Consider the following 9870-nt stretch of genomic DNA (forward strand, 5'->3'; position numbering starts at 1 on the left):
CAGCCCATAAGAAATAGGCGGTCTCCATTGGAAACATATTTTGTCACATGGTTATCACGACATCAGTGTTTTCCTGTGGAGCCAGGGCCTAAGTTGCCATAACCAGGGCTGCCAACTTCCGTGCCATTTTTGGCCCTATCTTACATCAAATGGCACTTAATTTTTCAATTTGGCACAAAGTGCCAAAATGGCACTTCTCAAAAATAGTAATATTTCAACATATTTTTGTGAAATACTTTGCGTGTACTTCTTTTTCTCAACTAAAATTTTCTAATTTCTAGAGATTATTCAACTGGTTTATTTGATTTCGGCATTGCACTTTTGCTTTAGAAATGTGGGTCTTATTTTATTGCTGATTGGGAAGGATTAAAAAGGATGGCACCTTTTTTGGCACTTTTATTTTTCTATTTGGCACATTTTGGAACTTTTTTATCCTCAATATGGCACCTCATAACTAAAGATAGCTGGCAGCCCTGACCATAACCCTGCAGAGCATTATGCAATAATAGCTCTGATCCAATACTTTTCGTGCAAAATCCTGTAAAAATGTCAAACAGCAAAATTACTTTCTGAAGTGAGAGTAAAAAGTGAGTAACAACAAAAAGTACGGGAACAAAAAAATCATTTTTCCTGTAAAAACGTCAACCAGTGATCACTTGACACTTTTCATGATTTTACCAGGAGAAAAAAATCGGGTAAAATCTTGCAACTTCATTCTCTACACAACTCTCCAAAAATCGCTCTCATTTACAGGATTTTGGAGGAATTTGGAGTACGGGATCATTTTTCCTGTAACTTCCTATAAGTTCATGTAAAAACCTGTAAGTTCATGGAGTACTGGGTCAGAGCTAATACATGATGGTATCAGTTGTGACAGCCATGAACCAAAAATACAAGATCACGTAAGAGTGCGACGTTGTATTTGTAACTGGTTTTGAGAAAAAAGTTTGCGAAAGCGGGTTCGTCAGCTGAGCGTTTGCTTACATAACAAGCACCACTATTTTACACTTTAATTCAAGTAAAGAAGAGTTAATTCAACATGACAACGCATTTTAAAGCATTTTGTTGCATCATTTTACCTAAATTGTGCGTTTAAAGTGGCTGACAATAATTTTGGCTAATTTTGGTTTTCGTTGTTTTCTTTGCTTTGTTTACTTTTCGCTCGTTTTCCAGTGAAACAAGATGGCGTAGAACCCGCTAAAAAAATCGACTTTTTCACTCTCTTTTTCTTACGTGATCTTGTGCCTTTCGTTCATGGTGACAGCTCGATTTGACACTGCCTTAGCTCAGTAGAATAAGAAGAAAAACGGGAAGAAATTAATCCCCAATTGGGGGAAAATATAAAATTTTATATTTTCTTCTAAACAAAATTTGCTTTCTTATAGTATATTCGTAATTAAATTAAATAAAATATGATAAATACCATTTTAAGAAAACAAAATGTGTATACTGTGAAAAAATAAAAAAACATTCAACTATATTATTAGGCAAAGAATTGATAAAGAAGTAACACGTTTTAGCTAGGCAGTCAATATGGCGGAATTAAAGCGAGAAGCTGCCAATCGATAACTTATTTATTAGGTTCATTCCTTATCTCTTTGGACTAAAATCTGAAAAGTGTCAAAATGCCAGAGCGTAAGCAAAATGCGCTCACTAAAAGAGAATAACAGGAAAATTAAAGGAACGCAAAAAACCAAATTTTTAGTCCAAAGAATGGCAACAACAAAACTAACGTCAAATAAAAACAGAAATGTATGTACAAAACACATTCACACAAGCACAAACACAATAAACACTTGCTATATCAATTATTTTTTGCCTCCTTCCAATTTCAATTCATTTCTTTTACTTTTTAGATTATTCTCACTTTTATCTTTAATTTCCGTTAATTTAAATTCAGTTGAGTTTGACACTTTTCAGGATTTTGCCAGAAAAAATTCTTCTGACTAAATCTGACTACTTCGGACTGATGAGAGTCACTCTCACTGACTGTTGCTCTCTCATTTTTGCTGTCATTTCCGAGTTAAGGAACGCTTTTTGGACTAAATCTGACTACCTCGGACTTTTTCTGACTATTTCTGGGAGATAAGGAACGCTCCTATTATTGCATCATGCCTGCAGAGAATGTACATTTACGTTCTCTGATTATACGTTCTCTGCTAATGGATCATTTCGTGGCTTTAACTGAACACACCTGAACATAAATGTCAGCTGGATGAGTTTCAATTACAGTGCAGTGGAAAAGTGACAAGCAAAATTGTTGAAAATGGTTTTAGAGAGTACTATGATATGGTAAGTAATTTTATTAAATATAGATTAAATTCCAAACAATTTTCAATATCTTCGTGTGGAAAGTGAGTATTTAAACGCGCTAAAATAAGCATTATATACAAATTGCTTGTTTTGAACAGAGGGGATAACACATCTGGCTCTCGTTTGCGGCATCTTGTATGAATGTGTACATATGCGTCTGTTGTTTTCTTTTTATTAAAAGTTTCTTACATTTATTCCAGTTTTGATAATAGTGATTACCAAAGAAATGGTGATTATTTTCCTACTCGTTTAAACGTGCAAAAGGATGGTATCAACCTGGTTTGTCTAACGAAGGTTCGTTCTAATCCCGAGAACAATGTTGGCCTTATGACAATATCCAAGTAAGCACAGTTATCAATTTAATAACTTTTAAACTAAAAGAATTTAAATTAACTACCTAGCACCATCGAAGTTCTTGCTACACTCACCAGTGATGTAGGTCGGATCTTCTCAAAAATGCATTTAATACAACCAAAAGGCGAAATAAATTTACTGACTGGAATACGAATTGCGCATGTAAGTTTTTATGACCATGAAATTGAAAAAAGGTTATAGTATTTCAAATCGCAGTTGGTTTTGAAGCACCGTCAAGGAAAAAATCATAAAATGCGCATTGTAGTATTTGTTGGTTCGCCTATCAAAAACGAAGAAGGCGAATTGGTCAAACAAGCTAAGCGTTTAAAAAAAGAAAAAGTTAATGTTGATATCGTTAGCTTTGGTGATCATGGCAACAACAATGAAATTCTAACTGCATTCGTTAATGCACTAAATGGAAAAGATGGCACTAGTTCCCATTTAGTTAGCGTCCCACGTGGATCAGGATTATCCGATGCATTACTATCATCACCCATAATACAGGGTGAAGATGGTTTGGGTGGTGCAGGATTGAGCGGCGCTGGTTTCGAATTTGGTGTTGATCCCAATGAGGATCCCGAATTGGCACTTGCTTTGCGCGTGTCAATGGAGGAACAACGCCAACGGCAAGAAGATGAGCAGCGACGCGCACTTTCTGAATCAAATGTTGCCGGTGGCACCGAGGTAGGTACTGGCAACGCCAGTACAGGTGGAGAGAAAACTAGCGCCAGCACTGCTGGTGTAAGTGTTGAGGAGCCAAACTCTGAAGAAGCAATGTTACAGCGTGCATTGGCATTGTCCACAGAAACGGTAGGAAAATTTAAATTCCATGAATAATTTTTATAATGCAATTTCATTTCGTCAAAAGCCGGAAGATCATTTGCCCGATTTCGCTAACATGACTGAGGAGGAACAGATCGCTTTTGCCATGCAAATGTCAATGCAAGATGCAGGTTTGTTATGCGGAGAAAATATTTTTGCAGTACATATTTATACATATTTTTGTTTCAAAATTTAAAAGCTGATGACACCGTTACTCAACAAGCTAAGCGTCCAAAAACCGAGGAAAACCAACCTATGGATGTTGACGAGGACTACTCGGAGGTAATTGGTGATCCCGCATTTCTCCAGGTATATATTCCATAAACATAAACCTACTGCATCTGCTTTATTTATAATCATTTTCATATTTAAGAGTGTACTCGAAAATTTGCCTGGTGTGGATCCACAATCCGAAGCCGTACGAGACGCAGTGGGCTCGCTCAGTAAAGATAAAGAGAAGGAAAAGGATAAAAAGACCGATGATGGGGATCAGCCACAGTAAAATGTATTTACATTCGTAGGGGACATTCAAATTCATACCGCTTCAATATCTATACTACATTAATGCCTAAAAATTAAAGCTTCTCCGAAGTTATTATTTTATAATGAAATTGCGTTAAATAAAATGCTTATCAACTGGATTGTGGTTGTTGTGTATCTTTCAATGGTTTTAAGCTCAGCTAAACTGGTGTCGGCCGCTGTGGTGTAAGGCGCGCTCCACTCCGCAGCACCTGGGTTCAAGCCCTTGTCAAAGCAACATTGCAAAAAAATTTAGAAAAAAAGTTTTTTCTTAACAGTGGTCCCTCGGCAGGCAAGGGCAAATCTCCGAGTGTATTTCTGCCATGAAAAACAGCTTCTTACAAAAATACAATCCCCGTTCGGAGTCGGCGTAAAACTGTAAGTCCCTCCGTTTTGTGTAACAACATCAAGGCACACGCCACAAGTCGGAGGAGAAGCTCGGCCGAACACTAACATATGTGAAAGCGCCAATCTATTATTATTATATAAACGGGTGGATTTTGGTAGTTGCCATCGAATAATATAATTCACAAATGAAGCCAGTAAATTCAACTTTTAGATGGCTCATTAACTTGATTTTACAGGAATTTATTTTCAAATATTTTTGATTAAATAATAGTTCCATCAAATTTGCTAAGTAATACCCCCAATATTATAGAAACTTAATAGAGGTTATTGTTTCTGGTAGTATGTATATTTTAATTGTGGCATTCTCACTATACGACTTGACAAAAATATACATAAATAATTTCATTACTGAAAGGAATCTCTCCAGTGATCGTTGATTTTTAATTGCCACCTTTGTATTCCTTCAGGTGAAGCAACACCCAAGCTGGTACTACGAGCAAAGAAACGCACATGCCTCCACCCAGTATTATACGTTCCTGAAAAGGAACAATTATAAAATTCGTAGGAGATTTAGAGTTTACGTAACCAACCCCTCGCTGAGTATGTTACAAATCTCCAAGTGGATTTACTTACGGCTTTAGACACCTTATTTACGGGTGGGCCGGCAATTACAGATTGGCAACGGTGTTGCAATCCTTTACGGATGGCTGGAAACAGAAGGCGAGCGGCGCTGTTTTGGAACATTTTCGACAATTACTTAAAATTTGGCGACTTTTACTAACTGCTGGCCGAAGTGCAATTCTGCTGTCACACGACGAACGATTCCTTTTTGACAGTTTCTAATTAAGCTATTCAGCGGCTGTATTTGGCGGCATCTACCGTGTGACTATTACAACTAAAGGCCTGATTATGAATACTTCGCATAACTTCGCACAACCATTTGTAGCAGTGCGATAAAACTAGCTATATTTTGCACGCATATGCAACAACAACGATATGATCCTGATATAGATCTGGTTCAATTTATGATCTGCTTGTTGTTGTTGTTGTTGTAGCGGCTACAACAACCCCGCCCAGGTCGGTTGGTATCTCAGTCGTTGTCGTCAAGTTCCACTAACGGCAGCCATAGGAAGCGTGCAGCTTCTGCGGAGTTGGTCCACAGGGACAAGGCCGTTACGGTTGTCGGGTTTTCCGGGCATGCGAGGAGATGTTTCGAGTCATGTGGGGTCTTTCCGCATGCCGGACACTCATTTGGCACATCCTCATTCAATCTACTCAGGTAGGAGTTTAACCTGCTGCAGTAGCCGGAGCGAAGTTGGGCTAGTGTAGTTCGCGTCTCCCGAGGCAGATGAAGCTCCGTCTCGTCTGTGTCCGGGGGCGGTATGCCTAGAACGGCATTCACAGGTCTAGAGTCTACATAACTCGAGACTGACTCCCTGTGAATGCCGTTCAGGGCCAGTCGGTAAGCTGTCGGGTCCAGAGATGCCTCCTGACGTGCCTAGGCGAGGGCTCCTCTGCAAGCAGCTGTCTGTTTGGGTGGCCACTTCTGTGGCTCCCGACCAGGAACTGCTTGCAGAGCATGATGTTGTGCTCCTTTACGGGGAGCATTTGCGCCTCGCCGTGAAGATGGTGTTCGGGCGACATTAGGAGGCATCCTGTCGCTGTCCTGAGTGCGGTGTTCTGTGCAGTCTGTAGCTTCGTCCACTGCGTCCTACTAGTCCCCGGCGACCACACTGGCGCTGCGTAGTTCAAAACCGGCCGGCCTATTGCCTTGTATGTTGCCAGCAACGTTTCTTTGTCTTTGCCCCAAGTACTGCCGGCTAGCGACTTGAGGACCTTGTTGCGGCTCTGTACTTTATTGACAGTAGCGGTTGCCTGCGCAGAGAAGGAGAGCAGGCTGTCGAATGTTACTCTGAGTATTTTGGGGTTATTAACCGTCGGAATTGGTGTGTCATCGACGTGAATTCCCAGCGGTAGCCTGACCTCCTTCGTCCAGGTTGTGAACAGGGTCCCAGAGGATTTCGTAGGGGAGAGGGCTAGACACTTTGCAGTGAAGAAGCGAGACAGTTCGGAGAGATACCCGTTTACTTTCGAACACAGGTCATCAATTCCATTCCCAGTCGCCATGATCGAGCAATCGTCGGCATAAGAGACAATCGAGACTCCCTCTGGTGGTTGAGGGAGCTTTGAAATGTAAAAGTTAAACAGTAGCGGGGAAAGGACACCACCCTGTGGAACCCCCTGTTTTATTTTCCTGTGTTTACTCGTTTTGTCTCTAAATATTACCGACGAATGTCGACCACTCAGATAATTTGCCGACCACCGTTTGAACCTCTGTGGGAGAGAGGAGGCCTCTATATCTTCTAGTAGCGTGGAATGGCAGACGGTGTCAAACGCCTTTGACAAGTCCAACGCTACTAGAATCGTTCTCTCACAGGGACGAGTTATCTGAGTGTTTATGGCGTTAAGTGCTGTTGTTGTGCTGTGCACTTTACGCTGATGCTTCGCTGGGGTCAAGTGGTTTGTGAAGTACGGGAGTAGCAAGGCCTCGAGTGTCTTCGCTACCGGGGAAAGGAGTGTTATCGGACGATAAGAATCTCCTTTGTTGGCAGGTTTCCCCGGTTTGAGCAGTGGGAACACTCTCCCCACCTTCCAGATGTCTGGGATGATGAGAGTGGCAGCGACCTCACATTTGACCAAAGCTTGCTCACACCAGAGGTGAAGTTACAGGTCTTCAGATGCTCCTCCCACTTCTTCCGCTTATGTACGTTTACTAGTTGCCGAATCTCCGCGTTGAGATCCCTGATACGGGGATCTCCGGGATCGGCCTGACGAAGGCTATCACGCTCATCGGCTAGAACAGCCGCTTCGGCAGGGAAGTTTGGACGTGGGTCCGTTATACATCCTGCCGGTATGAAGCGAGCTGCAGCAGCAGTGATAGCCCTGCGGAACTTACGTTCACCGAGATGGACGTCGGTTGGTGTGGGGAGCGCTGTGAAGGTGTTTTCGGTAAACTCCCCGTAACCCTTCCAATCAGCTTTAGAAAAGTTGATATAGGTCCGGTGTTTAGCGGAGGCAAAGTCGATTGGTTTATCTATCGAGATGACTATGGGTAGGTGGTCTGATGCTAAAGTCAGCATAGGTCGCCATGTTATGCTGTTTACACTGGTCGACGGCCAAAATTTACCAGAGACGCCGTTATGAAATCCGTATGTAAAATCACCCCCTGATTCCGAAAATCAAGGTTATTTTTAATTTTATGGTACCGTTTTTGAGATATTTGCAATTTACCGTTTTTGCAAAAAAAAAAAAATTGGGTCCACTTAATCATATATATCTCGAGAACGAATTAAGCAATTCCAAAACGGTTTGAAGCTTTTAAAAGGTAATAAAATTTTCTATAAGCTGTGCATACAACACTTTTTGCTAGGCCCTGTAGATTCAAAGATAACGAACAATCATTACCGATTTTTTTCAATTTTTTTTGTAAAAATATAAAAAAAATTGTATTTTGCGGGGAAGGATCTCGAAAACCTTTTATTTTTTTGCAGATTTTTTTTCTCCCTAAGCTCTGTTATATTACAAAAAAAAATAAGGTATCATCGAAGAAAATCGATGCAAAACTACGTAAGTTATAAGCGATCAAATAAAAATACCCAGGTTGCGCAATTTCAACGTATACCTCAAAACGTATGTATGGTATAAAGAAGAGTGAAATATCTAGCTATGCTCTGTTTCTATTGAGTTAAAAGTTCAATTTATGAATGAAATTACCCATATTTTTAACTTTTTTTTTAAATTTATTTATGTTTATACTGGCTGAATTTCTTTATTCATTCTGAACGTTTGGAATAAACTTTTTTGTTTACTTATTATTTAGAACGTTCCTGATGATATGTTAACGTATATTTCAAAAGCATTCTGTTTATTCCGGCTGTGAAATGGGATTATCCGGAATGTATAAAGAAACGCAGCCACTATATTCTAACAATCTTTATCTTAATTTGATTTTACTATGTTGTCGAAATAATTATGTGTTCTACTTTGACGCTTATTCAGTTTAGGATCGGTTTCTCTTATGAGAAACCAGCAGTAATCACCCATCATTGCGACGTCCCAGAATCCTTGATATCGATTCTCAATTAATTTCATTTGCTGATGAAACCTTTCGCCATGTTCATCACTTTCGTCGCCAAGATTTGCCGGAAAAAAGCTCAAATGTGAGTGGAGAAAGTGAATTTTTAAAGACATATTTACGCCCATTTTCGCATAATTATTGATTAGGTCGTTCACTATCTGCTCGTAGTTAGGGCTTTTGTGTCTACCGAGAAAAGAAGCAACGACCTTTTCAAAGGATTCCCACGCTGCTGCCTCAACTGATGAGAGTAGTCCTTTGAATTGATTATTGTTGATCAACTTTCTTATTTGTGGTCCAACAAAAATACCTTCCTTTATCTTGGCTTGAGAAATATCTGGAAAAACTGTTTTCAAATAGTCGAATGCTTCGCCTTCTTTGTCCAAAGCCTTAACAAAGTTTTTAATGAGACCGAGCTTGATGTGTAAGGGTGGAAGTATGATTTTCTCTTTCTTGACAAGAGGGGTGTATTTGATGTTATCCACACCAACGGTAAACTCGACTCTTTCCGGCCAATCCTTTCTGACGTAGTGGTCCTTACGAGCTCGGCTATCCCACTTGCAGAGGAAGCAGCAGTGCTTGGTGTAGCCACTTTGTAGACCGCATAGCATTGCAACGACTTTGAGATCAGAACATATTTTCCAATCATGCTCTTCATATTTGATAAATTTGAGTATTTTTTGCATTTCCTCGTAGGTTTCCTTTGTATTTACTGCATGTGCAATCGGGATAGAAGGCTTTTTGTTACCAATATGCAATAATACAGCCTTCAAACTCAGTTTATTGCCGTCTATGAACAATCGCCACTCTTTTGAATCATATGTTTGACCAAACTCTTTGAATAAACCAGGGATGTCGTTGCAGTAGCATATACTGTCTTTCTTGGTATAGTGTTTGGAAAATGGTTCGTGACGAGTTCTACTATATGTCACCTTATCATCGGATGACACAAATTTAAATTGTTGCAAACGAGAAGTGTGGATCTCGGCTTTTTCCTTGGATAGTTCCAAATCAATCCATTCAATCAATTATCCAATCATTAAGTTGTGCTTGTGACAGAACGTTTCTTTCGTTTTCCATGCGAAATTCAGTACAACTTGATCCCCCGCACTCAGATGTTACTGTTGACAATGGAACTGGATCCGCAACTGCCGTTGAATGTAGTACTGGTAATGTCACTGTAGGTACGCTAGCATAGGTTACTCCTCTTGATCTTCCAACGCCAAGTACTTTTGTTTGACAAATATAACACTCTATTGAATGGCAAGTAGGTTCTCTCCATATCATTGGTGTATCAAATTTTGTTTGTTGTCCTGATTCCCACTGAATCAATTCTACTCGACACGATGTACACAAAGTGTTCGGTGTCCATGGTTTTT

At 40.1% G+C, this 9870-nt stretch overlaps 2 protein-coding genes across 2 annotated transcripts; one reads left to right on the forward strand and one right to left on the reverse strand.

The window, feature by feature from the left end:
• Positions 1-2182: 2182 nt before the first annotated feature.
• Positions 2183-4130, forward strand: LOC118739852 (26S proteasome non-ATPase regulatory subunit 4-like). The gene is made up of 7 exons (XM_036471348.1): positions 2183-2292; positions 2514-2654; positions 2715-2829; positions 2884-3477; positions 3536-3620; positions 3689-3798; positions 3863-4130. The coding sequence occupies exons 1-7, from the start codon at positions 2267-2269 to the stop codon at positions 3989-3991; spliced, it is 1200 nt and encodes a 399-aa protein (XP_036327241.1). The 5' UTR covers positions 2183-2266; the 3' UTR covers positions 3992-4130.
• Positions 4131-4680: 550 nt separating this feature from the next.
• On the reverse strand, positions 4681-5186 carry LOC118739853. The gene is made up of 2 exons (XM_036471349.1): positions 4990-5186; positions 4681-4892 (listed from the first exon to the last, which is right to left on the reverse strand). Exons 1-2 carry the CDS (start codon positions 5098-5100, stop codon positions 4797-4799), a joined length of 207 nt encoding a protein of 68 aa, XP_036327242.1. The 5' UTR covers positions 5101-5186; the 3' UTR covers positions 4681-4796.
• Positions 5187-9870: the final 4684 nt, after the last annotated feature.

Source organism: Rhagoletis pomonella, unplaced genomic scaffold (genome assembly GCF_013731165.1).
Source record: "Rhagoletis pomonella isolate Grant_MI unplaced genomic scaffold, Rhpom_1.0 Rhpom_scaffold_00005, whole genome shotgun sequence".
Taxonomy (NCBI): Eukaryota; Metazoa; Arthropoda; class Insecta; order Diptera; family Tephritidae; genus Rhagoletis; species Rhagoletis pomonella.

Excerpts from the sequence above, each read along its gene's own strand:
- LOC118739853 (XM_036471349.1), bottom strand. The coding sequence starts at position 5,100 with ATGTTCCAAAACAGCGCCGCTCGCCTTCTGTTTCCAGCCATCCGTAAA. Across the intron at positions 4,893-4,989 it reads TAAATAAGGTGTCTAAAGCC|GAACGTATAATACTGGGTGG; the intron begins GTAAGTAAATCC and ends GTTCCTTTTCAG.
- LOC118739852 (XM_036471348.1), top strand. The coding sequence starts at position 2,267 with ATGGTTTTAGAGAGTACTATGATATG. Across the intron at positions 2,293-2,513 it reads TTAGAGAGTACTATGATATG|TTTTGATAATAGTGATTACC; the intron begins GTAAGTAATTTT and ends CATTTATTCCAG. Across the intron at positions 3,799-3,862 it reads GTGATCCCGCATTTCTCCAG|AGTGTACTCGAAAATTTGCC; the intron begins GTATATATTCCA and ends TTCATATTTAAG.